Raw genomic sequence first — 19,782 nt, forward strand, 5'->3', positions numbered from 1 at the left:
AGTTAATGGTTCAGCAGTCAGAACACTGGGTGCTCTTAAAGACATAGGTTCTATTCCCAGAACCTACATGGTTCACATGATCTAGTTTCAAAGGATCTCAGGCCCTATTTTTGACCTCTGTGTGGGAATCAGGCACACACACGGTACACATACATAATTGTTGACAGAATACTTACATCACCTCGGGAAAAAATGGAAATTTGAAACAGGGAAGTTGCCCACACTACCAAGTTGTCCCAGCTCCTTCAGCTGAGATTACAAGCCTGTGACACTACACCAGACTAATTTTCATTTCCCTGACAGGTGGTAAAGTTCTTAACATCAGGCAATTGGATCTGGACTATACAGCCAACATCACCAATTAGTCTGCACTGACATCAATATCAAAAGAAAAAAGCCTGTAATACCAGCACATAAGAGACTGAAGCAGGATTACTCTAAAAACCTGATGTCCTAATAGTGGCTCATTGGTCTACCTCTGCCCTAATCCGTCAGTTTTTGATAAGCAGAGATTGTTCTTGGCTACTAACCCCATTTAACCCAGGGCATTGTATACAAAACCAGTCAAAGGATTTTCAAATAGATCCTTAACCACCTCATCTGAACTCACGCAAGGAGACAGCGAATTAATCTAGAAACTTCCCTCCTCGCCTCCCCCAGGGCGCCAATGTCTCCAAGCAGGGGGGAGAGGCGCGCCCCTAAAGGCAAAGAGGCAAAAGCAGCTCCTCCGCTAAAGGAGCCCAGGCGGGATCCGGACAATCAGAAAAACAGCGAGTGGTCCAGGCTTTAAGGACGAAGCCGTTTTTCCACGGATGCAACCGGCGTTGCCGGGCGTGGTGGCTTTGGCACAGGACTGCAATCCCGGACTCGGGCGACTGAACTCGAGGCCAACCTGGGTTTGCGGCAGGCACCCCTGTCTAAGACAAAACAATCCCCACACATCGCCTTGGGGTCTGCTGTATACGCCGCAGCGTCCCACCGCCTTCCAGGGCGGCCCCTACGTCTCTCGGGGAGATCGCCCGCGAGCGTGCTCAGGCGGTTGGCGGCCAACGGCTTGCTAACGCGAGACCGGAGCCCGGGAAGACAGGCGCGAACGGGGCAGCCGGAGGGTCGAGGGGAGGGGCGGGCGCGGGAAGGATCGCGAAGGAGCCGGGAGGCCCCGCCCCTTCCGTAGAGATCTCTAGAAAACCGCGCAGAGCCTGGAAACGGCGATTGCGCACGCGCGGCGGCCGGCCCGGGCATTTTGCTGCGTCACCAGCCGCCGCCCGGCCTCGCCACCCCTCGCGCGCACGCACGCTCCTTCTCCGTCCTCGCGCCCCTTTTCCTACACTTTCCTTCTCTCCCGGGTTGAGGGAGCCGCTCTCCGCGCGGTGCATTCTGGGCATCGAGGCCGAGCCCGCCGCCGCCGTCGCCTAAGAGGAGCGAGGAGAGGCCGCGACCGGGCAGAGACCGCCGGAGTCGCCGCCGGAGAGGAGTCGACTCGCCAGCCGCCGCCAGCGAGGCCCGCCCACCCGTTTGTCTGGCCCTCTGCCCCGTTCACCATGTGAGTGCGACATCCCGCCGACGGAAGGTCGTCCCGGAGCGGAGCGAGGCCGCGCCGGGAGCCCCGGCTGCCGGGAAACGGCCCCTCGCCCTCCCCCCACCCTCGGCCCTTCGCCTTTCTCCCCGCCCGCGCTGGTGGCAGCCCTGCCGTGGGGTGGGAGGGCCTGCATCCTTGTTCCTGTTACCGTTGGAGGACATTTTTCCTCCAGATGTCCGTTTCCCCACCTCCAGATCGACCCCCGGATTCCTCGTGCCAGAAATCCCACTTTTCTTCCCTAGACAGCCTGGCTCTCTCGGAACTCTGGGAACTTAGCCTTAGGCCCTAAACTCGTGTGTGAGCTTTCCGCCATGAGGGCGCCGGGAGCCGTGGAGTCCTGCCGCTCGGTGCTGATGCCCGGACCCGGCAGGACCGGGCTGAGAGCATTTGTGGGTGCCGCCGTAAGCCGGTGCTACCGGTAGGGCACCACGCGGCCCTCGGCGGCAGGCACTGCTAGGCAACTAGAGGGGGCCATGCCGTCACCACAACGAAACTTCCCGTTCCCACATCTCGGGTCTCTTGAAAATGGTGAACGCTAGCAAATGCGGTCACCTCCTTGGCAGCGAGTAATAGTTACTATGGAGCAGGTAGTTCTGCACGTGTCTAGTCACAAGATACTTGTGGACTCTTTTCTTCTCTGTACCTCAATAAACTTTGGGTGGCATTTCGTCATGCTCTTTGTATGCGGAGGTGAAACAGGTATAAAATGACCATCTCACTTGCCTGAAGGTCTTAATTTGTTTATATGGAGGTTACAGATTCTTTTAATCTAAGAATTTTTGCCCTTATTTTTCTAGCCTGGACAACTTTCAAATATGAGAGAATTGAATTACAGTACTTGAGGGTGGTGTGGGTGGCTGCTATGCACAGCACTAAAAGTTACGGATTGTAGTTGAAAAAAAAAGTTTAACGATTGTACAAGTTTAAGTTTTAACTGCTTGCTTGAATGGCTAAAAATCTAAATTGATAGACGATGTCCTAGAGCCAATTAGTGGCTGAGAAACAGGTCCTAGAAGAAGACCATGTAGTACTAGAAAATGTGTAAAGAAATTTGGAGGAGTCCCCCATAAAAACAAAGATATGTAGCAGGTTTTACATTTTAGTGTTTCATTATAGTAATTTTATTCATGTGTGTGCCCTCCCCCCACCCCCTCGTGTTCCTGGAGGTAAGAGGACAGTCTGTGGGGAAACAATTTAAGTTGTCAGGTAGAGAAACGGAGAGCCTTCACTTGCTTAGCCATCTCACCAGCATGGATTTAAATTTTACCTTTGAGATGTTAAGAAAAAGCTCTTGTGTGTGACTGACCTGTATTCTGATGTCATGTTGGCTTCTTAGGACAAGTTTATGTAAAAACTTTTTGATATTTTCCAAACTGTACGGGGAAAATGAATTGCTAGGTAAAACATAATCAATTTAGTAGATAAACATAGCCAAACGAAACATCTTTTCATCCAGAAGTAGCAATTTAGGAGGTAGAGAGACTGCGCAGTGATTAACAGCACTGGCTACCCTTGCTGAGAACCCAAGTTCTATTACCAGAACCAACTGCCTGCTGAGAGCAGAGGTGTTAGTTCTGAATCTGGAGTTAGAGGCAGTTGTGAGCCACCCTGCTTGGGTGCTCTTGTAGAAGCAAGAGCAGTGTGGTGTGGATGTTTTGTCTGTATGTTTGTGTATCATCTGCACTGCTAGAGGCCAGGCCTGAAGAGAATGTTGGATACCCTGGAGCTAGAGGTTTGTGAATCACCATGTGGGTGCTGGGGCTAGAACCCTGGGTCCTCTGGAAGAGCAGCCAGCGCTTTTAACCCTTGAGCCATCTTTCCAACCTTTGTGTGTGTGGGTGCTCTTGTTTGTTTTTGTCTGTTTTGATTTTTAGGTTTTTTTTTTTTTTTTGGTTTTTTGAGACAGGGTTTCTCTGTGTAGACCAGGCTGGCCTTGAACTCAGAAATCCGCCTGCCCCCTGAGTGCTGGGAATAAAGGCGTGCACCACCACGCCCAGCTTTTTTTTTTTTTTTTTTTTTGAGACAAGTTCTCCCTGTGTAGCTCTGGCTATCCTGGAACTTGGGCTGGAGATACACCTGCCTCTGCCTCCCTGAGTTCTAGGATTAAAGGTGTACAACTCCTGATCCTATTACCTTCTTTAAAGGGATTGTTTTTTGAGAAAGCGTCTATGCTGCCCTAGGTGGCCTAACCTCCCAATATGTGGGAGGATCCCCCTTGAACTCCTACTCTTTCCCTCCACTTCCTAATTATTTGGGATTATAGGTGAACCCAATAGGATTATATATTGGGATTATATAAGATCAAGGCCAGATAGGTCTATATAGTGTGCACACATCTCATTTATTTTTGTTTTTTGTGATGAGGTTTCTGTGTGGACCAGGTTTGCACCATTGTGCACATTTTGAAGAGGTCAGATACCTGGTCTTTTTAAAATGGTCATTCTACAGGGTTAAAGAGGTGGCTCATCCTTTAGCAGAGGATCTGGGTTCAATTCTCAAACCCCACATGGTGGTTGACAACAGTACCAGATTTCAGGGGATCAGGGTTAGGAACCCTCTTCTGGCTTCCGTGGACACTGGGTATATAAGCAGTGTCCTTATGTACATGTAGGCAAAAAACACGTAAAGTAAATAGGAACAACTCCTTCAATGATAAAAATGTTCACTATATACCATTTTGTAAACATCAAGTCATTTATGTAACTATTGACGTAGAATTCTAAAGTGAAATTGGAAAATTCTGGTTGATAGTGTATAGTTTAATGTTTGCTGTAAACAGACTTTTTCTTTGAGATAGGATAGGGTCTTACTATATATAGCCCCGGCTATAATCTCACTGTATGGTCCTGGAACTCATGTAGACCAAGGTGGACTTGAACTCAAGATCAGACTGCCTCTGCCTTCTAGGTATTGGGATTAAAAGTTAAATTCCACAATGCCTGGCCTGTTTGTTGAATTTTTACTCTGCAAAACTCCCAAAATCTTCAGCTTTCCAAACTTTTAGTAGGCATGTGGTATATGGTTCAAGTTTGAGAAGAGTATCTGATGGTGGCCTTTGTTCAATGTTGATTTCCTAACCACTGTAACCTGGCAACTGATTTTCCCTTTTTTTCTTGCTGAGTTAGACTTTAACTAGAAGGCATAGAAACAAAGTGGCAAAATTTGCTGGGTTGTAGGTTACTCCTGTTGCTATTTTTTTGTTTTGTTTTTGTTTTCGAGACAAGGTTTCTCTGTATAGCCCTGGAACTCACTTGTAGACCAGGCTGGCCTCTCCGCCTGCCTCTGCCTCCCGAGTGCTGGGATTAAAGGCATGCGCCACCACGCCCGGTTTCTTATTGCTAATTTAAAATTACTGTTTAATTGTATTTTTCATTTTAAAGAACTAGAAGCCAAGATATCATTTTGGATCTTAAGCAGTTACTGATATTTCCTCCTTCACACCAGGGAGACAATATAAAATAGATGATAGGGGTTTTGGTGGTTTGGGGTTTTTAAGTAGGTCTCACTGTGTATGCCAGGCTGATGTGGAACTTGTAATCAGGCCTCCTACCACCCAAATGGTGAGATTACAAGCATGTGCCATCAATGTGCCATCATGTCCAGCTTTGTATAGAGTCTCAAATCTAGAATTGTATTTAAAATCTTACAACCAAGACAGACACAAGGTTTCATTCACATGTGCTAGGCAAACTGCTCTACCACTTTGCTTTAGCCCTAGCTCTTATTTATTGTATGGATGAACTGATAGGGTTTTTGGGGGGGAAGGATTAAGACAGGGTCTTACTCTGTAAACCATACTAGCCTTGAACTCAGATCCCCAGCTCTGCCTCCCCAGTGTTGGGATAAAAGATATGTACCAACACCTCCACTAACCCTCTTTTTAAAGTGAATCACGGGAACTACTGAAATCCCAGCTTTGAGACCCTAAAACAATACAGGGTGTAATGCAGCTAAATCTCTTCAAACTGATGTGCATTTAGATGATTTCTCTTGATCTTCAACTGTGTGCCATTGGATTGCTCTCTGATGTAAAATATCTTGTGACTTTCCTCTGTGGTGCCCTAATGTTACCTTGGCACATAATTTGAGAAACAAAGATTTATTTAAATCTCCTTTCCAGTTTCTTTGTTGTTGGGGTTTTTGGGTTTTTTTTTTTTTTGTTTGTTTGTTTGTTTGGTTTTTTTTTTTTTTTTTTTTTTTTGGCAAACTCTTGGGGGTCCGGTTGAGGCAGTCTCTATAGCTGGCCTTGAATGCACAGAGACCTGCCTGCCTCTGCCTCCTGAGTGCTGGGGTTAAAGGTGTGCATCATTACAGCCAACTAACTTTTTCTTTTTTAAGGCAGAGGGTGCTGGCCTGGAATGCCTGCCTTCACCTCTCAAATGTTGGGATTACAAGCATAATTGACTGTGCCTGGCTTTCCATTAGCAAAACTGTGGTATCTGCTTTGTCTGGTTCTTATTACAAACTGATACAGGTAAAACTGTTTTCATTCTCTTGTGAACTCCTGATCCTTCTGCCTCCCTGTGGAACACCAGCCCTGCAGGAAGTTTGATGCAGTTTTCAGCCATCTAGGACTGTATAGTTAAAGCTGCCTCATTAACAAGATATTCCTTTAAAAACACTGAAAAGAAGATAGGGGAAATAGTACAGCCAGGAAAGCCCTTGCCTGCTGATAAACACGAGGATCTGGGTTCACATATCTGACACCCACATAAAAGCTGGGTACCATGCTGTGGGGACAGGGCACTAGCTTGTTGGCCAGCTACAAGTGTACATATGTATTGCATGCAAACATACATAATCAGTTTCTGTGATTATATGTGTGTGTGGCTACACATAATGTATGCTGGTGTGTGTGAAGGCCTGAAGCTGAAGCCTGAGCACAGTTATCCTACATTGCCATATTAGTTGGATTATAGCCTTTAGATTGCACAGAGAACGTAGACCAGGATGACCTGGAACCTACAGTAATGCTCCTACTTTAGACTCCCTAAAACACCATTCCTGGCTCAAAGAAGAGCTGGAATTTTCCTCTCCAATTATACAACTCTAGCACAGTATAATCTTCCAGTAAACTTCCCTCCCCCCCCCCCCCAGGGTTTCTCTGTGTAGCCCTGGCTGTCCTGGAACTCACTCTGTAGACCAGGCTGACCCCGAACTCAGAAATCCGCCTGCCTCTGCCTCCCAAGTGCTGGGATTAAAGGCATGCGCCACCACGCCCAGCTCCAGTAAACATTTAATTATCAAGCTCTAATGTATTTTCTATAGCATGGTTACATGAGATGCTTTTGATGGCTGCTCTGTAGCAAATCTTAAAGTTGAACTATGTCTCACGTTAAGTGAATTAAAAAGTGAGGTAGTGGTTAGTAATGCTGGGAGACTTGGGTCCAGTACTTAAAAGCTGGGTGTAGTGATGCCAGCTTTTAATCCAGTGCCTGAGAGTAAGAGCCAGGCAGTTCTCTTGGGTTGGAGGCCAGCCTGGCCTACATAGTTCCAGGAAAGCTAGGGCTATGTAGAGATTCTGTCTGTAAAAAACTTAGCACTTCACTGTTCTTGAAGACTTGAATGGTTTCCAGTACCCATGTGGAGGCTCACAGCCTTTCCTAATTCCAGGTCAAGAGGATCAACATCCTCTTCTGACTTATGCAGGCAAAACCCTCATACACACAGACCTTAACAAAAAAAAAAAAGTTGTGGTTTTGGTTGGTTGGTTTTTGAAAGTATAGAAAAGCATCAACGAGCCATCATTGCCTGCATATATAAAGGGCCTTTGACATGGGAGTCCTTTAGTTTAGGACTATTTGGTCAGAAACATCTTTTAGTTGGGGTTTAACACTATAGATTAAAGGCGTGCTCCACCACGCCCGGAGAGTTTTTGAAAACAGATTTATGTATATGTGGGTGTTTGCCACCAGTGTTTATTGGATTTCTGAGGAGGCCATAAGAGTATCTAGTCCTTTGGAGCTGAAGTTACAGTCTACATGAGGTACCTTTATGTAGCTGTAGGTGCTAAGAACTGAACATGAGTCCTTTTGTTTTGGTTGGTTGGTTTGGTTTTGGTGTTTTAATCAAGACAGGCTTTCTCTTGGTAGTTCCTGGCTGTCCTGGAACTCACTCTGTACAGCAGGCTGGCCTCAGACTCCTATGCCTTTGCCTCCTAAGTGCTGGGATTAAAGGCCATGTGTACACTGCCTGACTTTTAAGTTCTTGAGATGCTAATCTTTCTCTTCACCCCAGCATCCTAAATCCTATTTTCCCCCAATTATTTCAAGTAAGACCAAGAGAAAAAAATATAAATATACATGTGGGACTTGATTTGTAAAGAGACTATTGTAGATGCTACTGTAAGGCAGATTTGGGGCCAGCCTAAAATGTTGTGAGACCTTACCATTATTAAAAAGTGAGTTGCAGCCGGGCGTGGTGGCGCATGCCTTTTTAATCCCAGCACTCTGGAGGCAAAGGCAGGCAGATTTTTGAGTTCGAAGCCAGCCTGGTCTACAAAGTGAGTTCCGGACAGCCAGGGCTACACAGAGAAACCCTGTCTCGAAAAACCAAAAAAAAAGGGGAGTTACTTTTGGCTATTTTTATTTTCTAAGTAATATTTCTAAGATGATATACTCTTTCGTTTAAGAAACACCATCTGTGTCTTCTCATCTGCATCCTCATCTCCTCTTATAAGGGCACCAGACATTGGAAGTTTTAGGATTGTACTTTCAATTTCCCTTTAAAAGCTCTGTTTCCAAATAAAAGTCTCATTCTGAAGTGATCAGACAGAAAACAGGTCAGCCCATAATGTTGAATTCTTAATGTGACTGAGGAAATAAGGTGGATTTCTTTCCTGGTTCTCCCTGCACCCCACCCCACAAGACAGGGTTTCTCTGCAGACTAGGCTGCCTCCACCTCTGAAGTTCTGGAATTGAAGACTTGTGCCACCACTGCACACCTACGTTCCCATGTCTCTTTTTTTTTTTTTTTTTTTTTTTAAGATTTATTTATTTATTATACGTAAGTACACTGTAGCTGTCTTCCGACACTCCAGAAGAGGGCGTCAGATCTCATTATGGGTGGTTGTGAGCCACCATGTGGTTGCTGGTATTCAAACTCAGGACCTTCGGAAGAGCAGTCAACCACTGAGCCATCTCTCCAGCCCCTCTTTGTTTTCTTTTAAATGTTTTACATGCATAATTATATATAGAGAGAGTTTGGTTTTTCAGGTTGGGGTTTCTCTGTGAAGCCCTAGTTGTCTTAGAACTCACTCTGTAGACCAGGCTGGTCTGCTTCTTTCTTTCTGTAATTGTGTGTTGTGCCTGCCTGGCTCATTGATATTTTTTGTGTGAATGGTTGTGGTTTTATGTAGAGTTGTCTGGGGTTTTTTGGGGTTTTTTTGTTTGCTTGTATTTTCTTTCTTTTTGGTTTTTGTGAGACAGGGTTTCTCTGTATAGCCCTGGCTGTCCTGGAACTCACTTTGTAGACCAGGCTGGCCTCGAACTTAGAAATCCGCCTGCCTCTGCCTCCCGAGTGCTGGGATTAAAGGCGTGTGTCACCACGCCTGGCTTCTTTCTCAAATCTAATCCACCTTACACTAAGAAACCTCACTGCCTGGCTATAAAAACTTTGTCAGGTGGTTGTGGCATACACCTTTAAACAGAAGCAGGTGGAACCCTGAATTCAAAGCCAGCCTGGGTGTGCCACATGAGATCCTATGGGGATCAAGGCAAAAAAGAGGGCTGGCTGGCAGGGAAAAATCTTGACATTTTCTGCCATCCAAACAACCTGAGTTTGATTTCTAGAACCCACAAGACTGAAGGAAAGAGCCAACTACTGCAACTAGTTCTGTGGCTTTACAGGCCCATTGCTGGGTACCTGTTTATGTATACATAAAAAGAAATGTTTAAACAGAACTATAAAAACAATACCAACTGATTATATCAGTAATAAATTTTATAAGGGAAAGGGGTATTTGAAATCTGATATCAAATCAAGCTGAACAAGTGATGTACACTTGTTAAATTCAAGACACAGGGGCATATAGTTAATATGAAAAACTCAAGACATCTGCCAATAGGTACTAACAAGATAGTGTTTATTTTATTCTGGCTCGCTATTGTCTTTTGAAATTGGGGCACTACCATATGTCATTTTTCTAGACTTTATATTATTTGCTGTGTATACATCTACCACTGGACATGTTTGGAAGTCAAGACAACTTGCAGGTGTTTTCCAAAACTGGGTGCATCTCAGGGGCCACCTCAAGTAGTAGAGCTTGGCTACATACACATGGTCCCTCCTATGGTTTTGTGTGCGTATGTGCGTTTTGTCTATTGACTTTGGATCCCCTGGAACTGGGGTTACACCTGGTTGTGAGCTGACATGTGGGTGCTGGTTATTGAGCCCAGATCATCTACAAGAGTAGCAAGTGCTCTCCAGCCCTTGTTCTTGTTCTGTGGAACAATAGCCTGGTGTGTACTCTGAACCATCCTAAAATTGCAGTCCGCTTACCTTAGTCTCCTGCAGTCTGGGATGACTAACACCTTGCTGTATACTTTTGTTCTAGGCTGTAGTATATAAAACCCAGACCCTGCATATGCTAGGCAAACATTATGCCACTGCGATATGTCCCTGTTAATTCCCAGTTACTAATGTTGAAAGCAGGATTGTAAAATAATACATTTATTTGAAGGTGCCTAAGTTCTCTTTATAATTAAATCTGTGTCTTAGTTGTAGTAGTGATGGTTTAAAGAATTATCACCTCGTGATTGACTGGCATTAAATGTTAGATCTTAGCTTCAAGTCCTGTTAACCATGATGAAAGGGGGGTTATTTTTGGGTTGGGTGGTGTTTTGTGTGTTTATTTTTGGCTTCGTTTGATTCTTTTTTTTTTTTTTTTTTTTTTTTTGAGATATATATATATTTTTTTCTGTATAGACTTGGCTGTACTGGAACTCACTCTGTAGATGAGACCAGGCTGGGCTCAAAACTCAGAGGTTCCACTGCCTTCCTACTTACTGCTTGAGCCGCTACCACCTGGTTTGTTTGTTTCCAAAGCCTACTTTTTGTCCTATGATAAATGAATGGCATTGTGTGGGTAGGGCAAGGAACGATCAGGTATTCAAGGCCAATGTGGGCTACTTAAGAGCCCTGCCTCATTCCCTCATCTCCCAGAATAAACTCCCTATTAGGAAAGTTTTAAGTCTTCCTGAAAGTACTTTGTTGAAGCCTTTGGAATGTAAGATAAATGTAAAGTGAAATTTAAACTTGTGATGGAGAAGAGAAATAAATGACTGTTAAATATGAAGTTATAAATACTCAAAGAATTCCTTTTTGAATTTATCATTTTCTCTACTTATAGGCAGCCTGCTTCTGCAAAGTGGTACGATCGAAGGGACTATGTATTCATTGAATTTTGTGTTGAAGACAGTAAAGATGTTAATGTAAACTTTGAAAAATCCAAACTTACTTTCAGGTAATTTGCCTTTTGTCTTATTTAAGGTGTCTATTATTACTGTGATGAAACACCATGATGTTGGGTGGAAATGGATTATTGGGCTTATGGATCCACTGTTAATCATCAAAGGAAGTGGAAGCAGGACAGAGGACATGGTGGGGTGCTGCTTACTGGCTTGCTCAGCCTTTCTTACAGAATCCTGGGGTGGGGGCACCCACAATGGGCTGGGCCCTTTCCTATCAATCACTAAGAAATGTACTATAGTATAGGCCTTCTTACAGTCTGATCTTATAGAAGCATTTTCTCCTTTGAGGCTCCTGTCTCTAGGATTGTGTAGAATTGACATGAACTAGCCAGCCACCTTTCTACATCTGTGTTACCCAAAGCTTACTGTATGTAACTGGCTTTCTAATCTCTTTCTCTGTCTCACTTTTTTTTTTTTTTTTAGTTGTCTTGGAGGAAGCGATAATTTTAAGCATTTAAATGAAATTGATCTTTTTCATTGTATCGATCCAAATGTAAGTACCATTGATGCTTTTTTTCTGATTTAAATGATGAGAAGCTGGGCGTGCTGCTGTTATCTTAGGGTTTGTTGCTGTGAGGAAACCATGACATGGCAGTTTTTATAAAGGGAAACGGGCTGGTTTCCAGCTCAAGGATTCAGTCCATTGTTGTCACAGAGGGAAGCATGATGGCATGTAGGCAGATAATTGTGCCAGAGAAGTAACTAAGGGTTCTACACCTGGAGAGGCAGGAAGAGACATCAAAGCCCACCTGAAGAGGCACACTCCCCCCAATAGTGCCACCCTTCTCAACAATGCCAGTCCCTATGAGCCTGTGAGGCCACTTTCATTTAAACTACCACAATAATAAACATTAAATCTTAAATCTGCTTAGCCTAACAGTTTAGACACTCAGCAACCTCTCTTCCTACATATTTTTTATTCTGTCACTGGCAAAATGACAGTACCTTTGAAATCTTTCTATCTTCTATCAGAAATTTTGAGTAGCCAAAAAGCTTGTTTGGAAAGAAATTTTAAAAAATGAATCAGGCTTGTGGCTATAAGCTGAAAGTTTAGGAAGTAGTAGCAACTCAGAAAAGCTTTGCCTATGTAGGAAAACCACCTCAGAGGAAAGAGACAAAACTTTGTGTAGAGGATCCCTCAAACACTCAGGGGGCTAATTGTGGAGGATCTTGGGTTCAAGACTGGGCTGCACAGTAACAACCAAATTATGAAGGTCCAGCTCTGTTACAGAGAACTTTCCTAGCATGTTTCAAGGTCCTAAATATTATCCCTTAGCAGTATGGTGGGAGGGCTGTTTTTATCATAGCAGAGAGATGAGTGATATGATGCTTTTGTTGTAGGATTCCAAGCATAAAAGAACAGACAGATCGATTTTATGTTGTTTGCGAAAAGGAGAATCCGGCCAGTCATGGCCTAGGTTAACAAAGGAAAGGGCAAAGGTAGGTTGGGTTTTTTGTTTTGTTTTGGTTTCTGTTTGATTGTTTTAATGTTTTAAGAATTAAAAATAGGTGTCTTTTACTCCTGCTTCTTTCGCTTGCCTCTTGCCCCTTTGCTCTCCCTTTCTCCCCATTCCGTCTTGCCCCCTCCCCTCTCCAAGTGGTCATGGTTGGCCTCTACTTCTCCACTTTCTCCTCTGCTTTTCTCTGCTTCTGCTATTCTCTTAACTCCCCTCCCTATGTCCTGAATAAGCTCTATTCTGTACTTTAAAAAAATAAAATAAAAATAGGGCAAAGAGCTGGCTAAGAGGTTAAGAGCACTCACTGTCTGCTCTTTGGAAGGTCCTGTGTTCAATTCTCAGCAACCACATGGTGGCTCACAACCATCTATAATGAGATCTAGTGCCCTCTTCTGGCCTGTAGGCAGAATCTTTTTAAGCCTAAAAATACTTTTTTTTTTTTGGCTTTTCTAGACAGGGTTTCACTGTATAGCCCTGGCTGTCCTGGAACTCACTTTGTAAACTCAGAAATCCACCTGCCTCTGCCTCCTGAGTGCTGGGATTAAAGGCGTGTGCCACCACTCCCGGCAATACATTTTTATAATTGTAAAAAAGCTGGTGTTCTATACTTGGCATTCTCATCAAATGTCATAAAATCAGACCGTAGTTGATTAGGATCTTTTGCATTGGAGAGACAAACTTTTGCATCAGGTGTGGTGGCACACTTGAGGCTAAGGCAGAAAGGTTGTGACATCAAGACTAGCTTGCCTGGGTTTCTTAGTTACTATTGATGTGACGAAACACCATTTGAAACAATTTGGGGAGGAAAGAGTTTATTTATATTGCTTATACTTCATATTCTTAGTCCATCATAGCAGAGCAAGAACTTGGAGGCAGGAGCTGCTAGTCCATGGAGGGTGCTGCTTGCTTCTCATGGCTTGTCCAGCCTCTGTTTCTTATAGAACCCAGGACTGCCAGCACAGGGATGACCCCCACCCCAAGTGAGCTCGGCCCTTCAATCACTAATTAAGTAAATGCCTTACATCTGGATCTTACGATGGCATTTTTCTCAGTTGGGTTCCCTCCTCTCAGAGGACTGTAACCAGTGTTGAGGTGACAAATTAGCCAGCATACTGATAAGTTACTTGGTTACTGTAGGGGAGCAAAGTTTAGTGACATTCAAGATTCAAGGAACTGAGGATAGGCTGGCAGGGTGAAGGTGATTAACTGCCAAACCTGAAGGCCTGAGTTCTGATCACAAGATGGTACAAGGGGAGAGTATGTTAGAAACAGGATATTTCTTTGAATTTGAGGCCAGCCAAGTACCTTCATAGTGAGGTACTGCGTAGACTGTAAACAGTGGCACTGGGGTATCTCAGTTGACAGAATACCTAATATGCACAAAGCTGTAGGTTGGAAACAACCTAACAGCATGACCTATAATCCATCTCTAAAGACGGATTAATAGTTGAATGTTAGCCTTTGTAAATTGGATTAATTCCAGGTATCATGCAATACTTCCCAATAAATGTTTTTGTATGAAAGGTTAAATTGGACAGTCAAAAATGATTCCTGGAGCCAGTCTGTGGTGGCGCAGGCCTTTAATCCCAGCACTAGGGAGGCAGAGGCAGGCAGATTTCTGAGTTCCAGGCCAGCCTGGTCTACAAAGTGAGTTCCAGGACAGCCAGGGCTACACAGAGAAACCCTGTCTCGGGGGGAAGAAAAATGATTCCTTGACTTATTACCCCTCTTGGTTTCTTGTGGATTTTTCTTTTTGAGCTGATTTTATGTCTCATTACTGGTTATGAATAACATGGAGGTGATATTGTTGATCTCTAGCTTAATTGGCTCAGTGTGGACTTCAATAATTGGAAAGACTGGGAGGATGACTCAGATGAAGACATGTCGAATTTTGACCGTTTCTCTGAGGTAAGTTTTTTTAATTGCATTTTCTACCCTGTTCCCATAATATATTCTATATAATCCTTTTAATCCCTTTTTTCTTTTTCCATTTTAATGTGTATGGATAGTTTTTGCCTGCATATATGTGTCTGTGCACCACTTGGGACATGGTTCCAAGGCAGAGTCTGAAGGTGGTGTCAGGGTCCCTGGTAATGGAGTTACAGAGGGTTCCGAGCCACTATGTGGTTGTTAGAAATCAAACCCCAGCCTTCTGAAAGAGTAACAGGTGCTCTCAACCACTCCTTGGTCACCCTTTTTGGTTTTCTGGACAGAAACCCATGTAGTCAGGACATGTCACAACTGCTTATAACTATATTTCTAGGGGATCTGGTAGCCTTTATCATGTCTGGACTGTTCAGGCACCAGGCTTACATATGATGGACAAACATCTGAAGAGATGGTCTTAGGGTGAAGCGTTCCTTTGAGACAGGGTTTCTCTGTGTTGCTCTGGCTGTCCTGGAGCTCATTCTGTAGACCAGGTGGATCTCTTGAGTTCAGGACAGCCAGGGCTACACAGAGAAACCCTGTCTCAGGGGATGGATGGGGAGGGGACAGTTACTGTTGATCAACTGGTAACCCTAACCACTGAGCCATCTCTTCAACTCCCCTAAAAAGAATTTAAAAAAAAAAAAACAGGACCATCATGGTGTGCTGGATTTTTTGAGACGGGGTTTCTCTGTGTAGCCCTGGCTATCCTGGAACTCACTCTGTAGACCAGGCTGGCCTCGAACTCAGAAATCATCCTGCCTCCCGAGTGCTGGGATAAAAGGCACAAGTCACCACTGCCCAGCAAGAGACCATCCCTCTTAGAGGTGATGGAACTCTTGGCTTTTTTTCTTTATTTTATGTATATGGGTACACTGTAGATGTGCAGATGGTTGTGAGCCACCATGTAGTTGCTGGGATTTGAACTTAGGACCTTTCTTTGGAAGAGCAGTCAGTGCTATTAACTGCTGAGCCATCTCTCTAGTCCAACTCTTGGCTTTTTGCAGGAGACAGCATCTCTCTTCTCTGGCTGTCTGGAACTTCTACGTACTCCAGGCTGGCCCCAAATTCACTGAGATGTGCCTGCCTTTGCCTTCCATATGCTGTGTGGATCAAAGGTGCAGGCCACTGTGCCACCCTCCTTTCTCTATTCTTTTTCCCACTCTCACCCCCAAAAGACTGCTATTGTTTTAGGGCTGAACATACTATTCCTATTGTATGTCTGGCTAAGGCTTGTTTGCATGGAAGCCAGAAGAGGCCATGGGATTGATCCCCTAGAACTGGAGTTACAGATGGTTGTGGTCCTCATCTGTGTGAGTGCTGGGAATTAAACCTTTAGTTATTGAACCGACTCTCCCAACCCCACCTTCACTCTCATGCGCATCTTTCTAAGCTATCTTAGGTCCTGAAATCAAGGATAGCATCAAGTATTTTAAGTTTTTACTTTTCTTACAAAGTGGCATGTAAAGTTATTTCCCTTAAATTTAGATATAAAACTTTCTCATATCGTCTAGCTAGTAGTCAGAGGTAGCAGAGTTGTTTGGGCTACCCTAGGCTTAAGAATCACATCTCAAAAGGTGCTTGTTGTATGACCTATATATGACCTCCCTCACAGGAGTTTTTTCCTTACCTACATTGGCTCCTTTACTGTGGGGGCCATAAAGATGTCAGATTGCCCTGCAATTGTCAGAGCAGTACACGAGTCATTTTTCCAGCTCAACACATAGTTTTATCAGTTGCATTTTCTGCTATATGTAGATATCTTCCTGGGTGAATTTAGCAAAAAAAAAAAAATTTTCCTATAGCCCGCCATATTGGCCGCTAGTATCGTTGAGGGTGATCTTAAACTTCTGAATCTTCTTGCCGCCGCAACCTGTGTACTTTCTCTTGTCTCACATTCAGCCTTTTATAGAAAGAGCGTACTTAAAGGTTCTTTTGCATTCATTCATGAGAACTTATGCTGTCCTAAAGGCCTATTCTGGGCTGCCACCGCCTAGTAAAGCTGAATTTAACATTTTAAAGCTGATTTTTTTTTTCTTCAAATAGATGATGGATCACATGGGTGGTGATGAGGATGTAGATTTACCAGAAGTAGATGGAGCAGATGATGTAAGTATGTGTGCCCCTTTTCTGTTAACTTGCAATCGTCTTATAGACTCAGTGTTGCCCTCAAGAGTGCAGCCACCCCTATCCTTAGTCTACCCCCGTCTTGTTTCCTTGGGTGGGGGGCGCATTTCAAGACAGGGTTTCTCCGTGTAGCCCTGGCCCTGTCTTGTTTCTTAACATATTAGAAGATTTTACCTACTAGGGAAATTGTTTTTGTGAACCATTAAGGATCATATTTTAACAAATCATTACATAAAAGTTAAGAGTTGAAAGATTATCATTTGACAAGGATAGAAATGGGATTTAAAAGCAGGTCAGAGACTATAGTAATAAAGGGATGTGAATGCACTGAGGAAGGTGTACTCTACTACTTTAGACATTATCTCCCCAGAAATGTATTAATATCTTAATATAAACTTACATAGTTGGGAGAATTCTCAGCTGTAGTATATAGAATTAGAATTCATTGACTTCTGTGTATAAATTTTTCCTTTCATTGAATGCCAAGAAAGGTTGACAAAGTTGGGGGAGAACCTAAAGATGGATCTTGTGCTACAAAGCCATTCACTTTAGGAGAATAGGCCTTGAGTTTAAACGCATCATTAAAGCCAGGCGTGGTGGCGCATGCCTTTAATCCCAGCACTCGGGAGGTAGAGGCAGGCAAATTTCTGAGTTCAAGGCCAACCTGGTCTACAAAGTGAGTTCCAGGACAGCCAGGACTACACGGAGAAACCCTGTCTTGTAAAACCAAAAAAACAAAAACAAAAAACCGCATCATTAAATTCCTAGGTTCTGTGTAACTATTTTGGTACTATATTAAAAATAATAAATAAATAAATAAATAAATAAATAGAGCTCGCCTTTATTCCCAGCACTTGGGAGGCAGAGGCAGGTGGATTTCTGAGTTCGAGGCCAGCCAGGGCTATACAGAGAAACCCTGTCTCAAAACCAAAAAAGGAAGAAAAAAATTACAATACTTAGGATTTTTAAGGTACACTATTCTATAAAGAGATATGTATAATCAATTCGGTAACTTTTTCACATTTTCTTCTACAGGATTCACAAGACAGTGATGATGAAAGTGAGTGTCTTGGGGTTTGGGTATTTTGGGGGTTTTGTTTTTGTTTTTAATGTTTCTGCTGTAGTGATTGTCCACACTGAGAATAACTTTCAGAGCAGACACCACCTATATTTTCTTTTTAAGCACAAGAGTGGTAGAGTACAGGTTAGATGAAAATCCTAACCACCACCAGGAAAAGTGAAGGGAAAATGATAGCTTATTATTATTATTATTATTATTATTATTATTATTATTATTATTGTTAGTGTTTTACCAGAATATGTGTCTGCACTGTATGTATACCTGTTGCCTGGGAGGACAGAAGAGGGTGTCAGAGTCCTTTGATGTGGAGTATAGCCAGCTATGAGCGGCCATGTAGGTGCTGAGAGTTGAGCCTGGATTTTCTAGCAGAGTAACCAGAGCTTTTAACCTCTGAGCCATGTCTCTAGCCTCCAATAAGGCATGGACTAGAATTAACTTATTAGAAAGAAGAGGGCATTTCCAAGGATGGATATGGGCTAGTGAACTAAGAACCAAAAAGTCTTGTCACATTCTTAGGAGGGTTTATTATTTAAGGTGTGCTTACATGTTCAGTGTGTAAGTAAGTGTTCACATGATTACTAGGGAGCTCTTAGTTTTGCTGCCTCCATTTAATTTATATAAGTGTTAGATTCTCTTGTAGTTCTCTTGTAGACCTTGCTGACTTGTCTGTAAAATTCTTTCAGAGATGCCAGATCTGGAGTAAGGGCTGTTGTCATCGCCTGGATTTTGAGAAAGGAAAATAACTTCTGCAAGATTTCACAATTGAGAAAACCCCTGAGTCGATAGCTCTAAAGGCAGATATGCTGTACTTGCCTCCTCTAACCCAGTTGTCAACCTTTTTTTTTCTTTTTCTTTTTTTTCTTTTTTTTTTTTTTTGAAAGGCTTCACTAAGGGTTGATTATGTACCATTGTGTGGGGCGATTTAAGTCAGCTAAGGCAGTATCCTTATGCATGAACATTTCCCATGATTCCATGAGGCAGTTGATCCTAGGCAACTGCTCCAGCAGCTCGGACAAATAATTGCATTTCATCTAAGTCTTTCATCATAACACAATTACTTACACATTAGGAAAGCTCTCAGCTTAGGGAAAGATGAAAGTTTTAGATCCTAGACCATGGATTTAAAGGAGGCGGAAACAAATTGGCTAATACCTTAAACTGATAACCTGCCATTCTTTCAGGATACCTTTCAAAATTATTCCACTAAAGTTTATTTTTCAAAAAAAAAAAATGTACTTTACATCATTGTATGTGATCACTTGTCAGTGTTCAGGTGTATTTTAGCAAAAACTAGTGGATGCCCTAACTTAGATGGTTTTTGAAGCCTATACACTTGGTATTGTTTGGCCCTTAAGCTTTTACATCTCTTAGCATGGAGGACAAAGAAAGCTGTACATTGTTGCTTGAGAGTATGTACATTTTAGACCAGATTTGTATTTGCACAGTCAGTATGGCAAATGAGTGGACAATGTTAAATACACTATTGGATTTTTTTTATTTTCTGTTTTGATTTCAGCTTATGCCCTGGCTGGAAAACCTCAATTTATGTTCATGACAGTGGGGATTTTTTTAAATGTCTACATTCTTTCTAATAAACTGTTGGAAGATTTCTTGGCTGTCCTTTTAAGTGTCTGTTTGCTGTAATTTCATGTATTTACCCCTTACTGGAATGGAGTTTGGTTTTTTTTTTTTTTTTGTTTTGTTTTTTTGAGGGAAAATTTGGACTGGTCCTGTTTGAACAAAGAGGCTTGCTGTACTGTCACAGGAAACCCTGTAAAGTGTGTCTGTAAATGGGAAGCTGTGGGCACTTGGCAGCAGCCAGACAAGTGTTGTGACTTGACTGAAATAAAAGTGAATGTGTTGTCCTCCTGTACATTTTCACTCCTGAATTAGCAGTGTCACCTTGTTTACTGCTTTGATCCAGATTGAGAACCACTGACTGACGTAAAAGTATGTTCCAGTGCTCTAAAGCTAATAGTGATAACGAACACCCCACACTCATCATTTTAAGGAGATATTACCTGAATTCAAAAGAAGGGTTTCAGGAGGGAGGACTTGGGGGGGGGTGCTTTACTGTTTTGTTTTTTGGATTTTATGTGTACATGTTTTGTCTATTTGTCTACATGTATGAATGTGTACCCT

General features: G+C 43.1%; 1 protein-coding gene across 1 annotated transcript; it reads left to right on the forward strand.

The window, feature by feature from the left end:
- Positions 1–1,238: 1,238 nt before the first annotated feature.
- On the forward strand, positions 1,239–19,511 carry Ptges3 (prostaglandin E synthase 3). Its single transcript, NM_019766.4, has 8 exons — positions 1,239–1,543; positions 10,929–11,042; positions 11,473–11,542; positions 12,391–12,489; positions 14,325–14,414; positions 16,479–16,541; positions 17,595–17,619; positions 18,324–19,511. Coding segments are annotated over exons 1-8 (483 nt in total). The 5' UTR covers positions 1,239–1,541; the 3' UTR covers positions 18,344–19,511.
- The last annotated feature ends 271 nt before the right edge of the window (positions 19,512–19,782 follow it).

Source organism: Mus musculus, chromosome 10, assembly GCF_000001635.26.
Source record: "Mus musculus strain C57BL/6J chromosome 10, GRCm38.p6 C57BL/6J".
Classification (NCBI taxonomy): domain Eukaryota; kingdom Metazoa; phylum Chordata; class Mammalia; order Rodentia; family Muridae; genus Mus; species Mus musculus.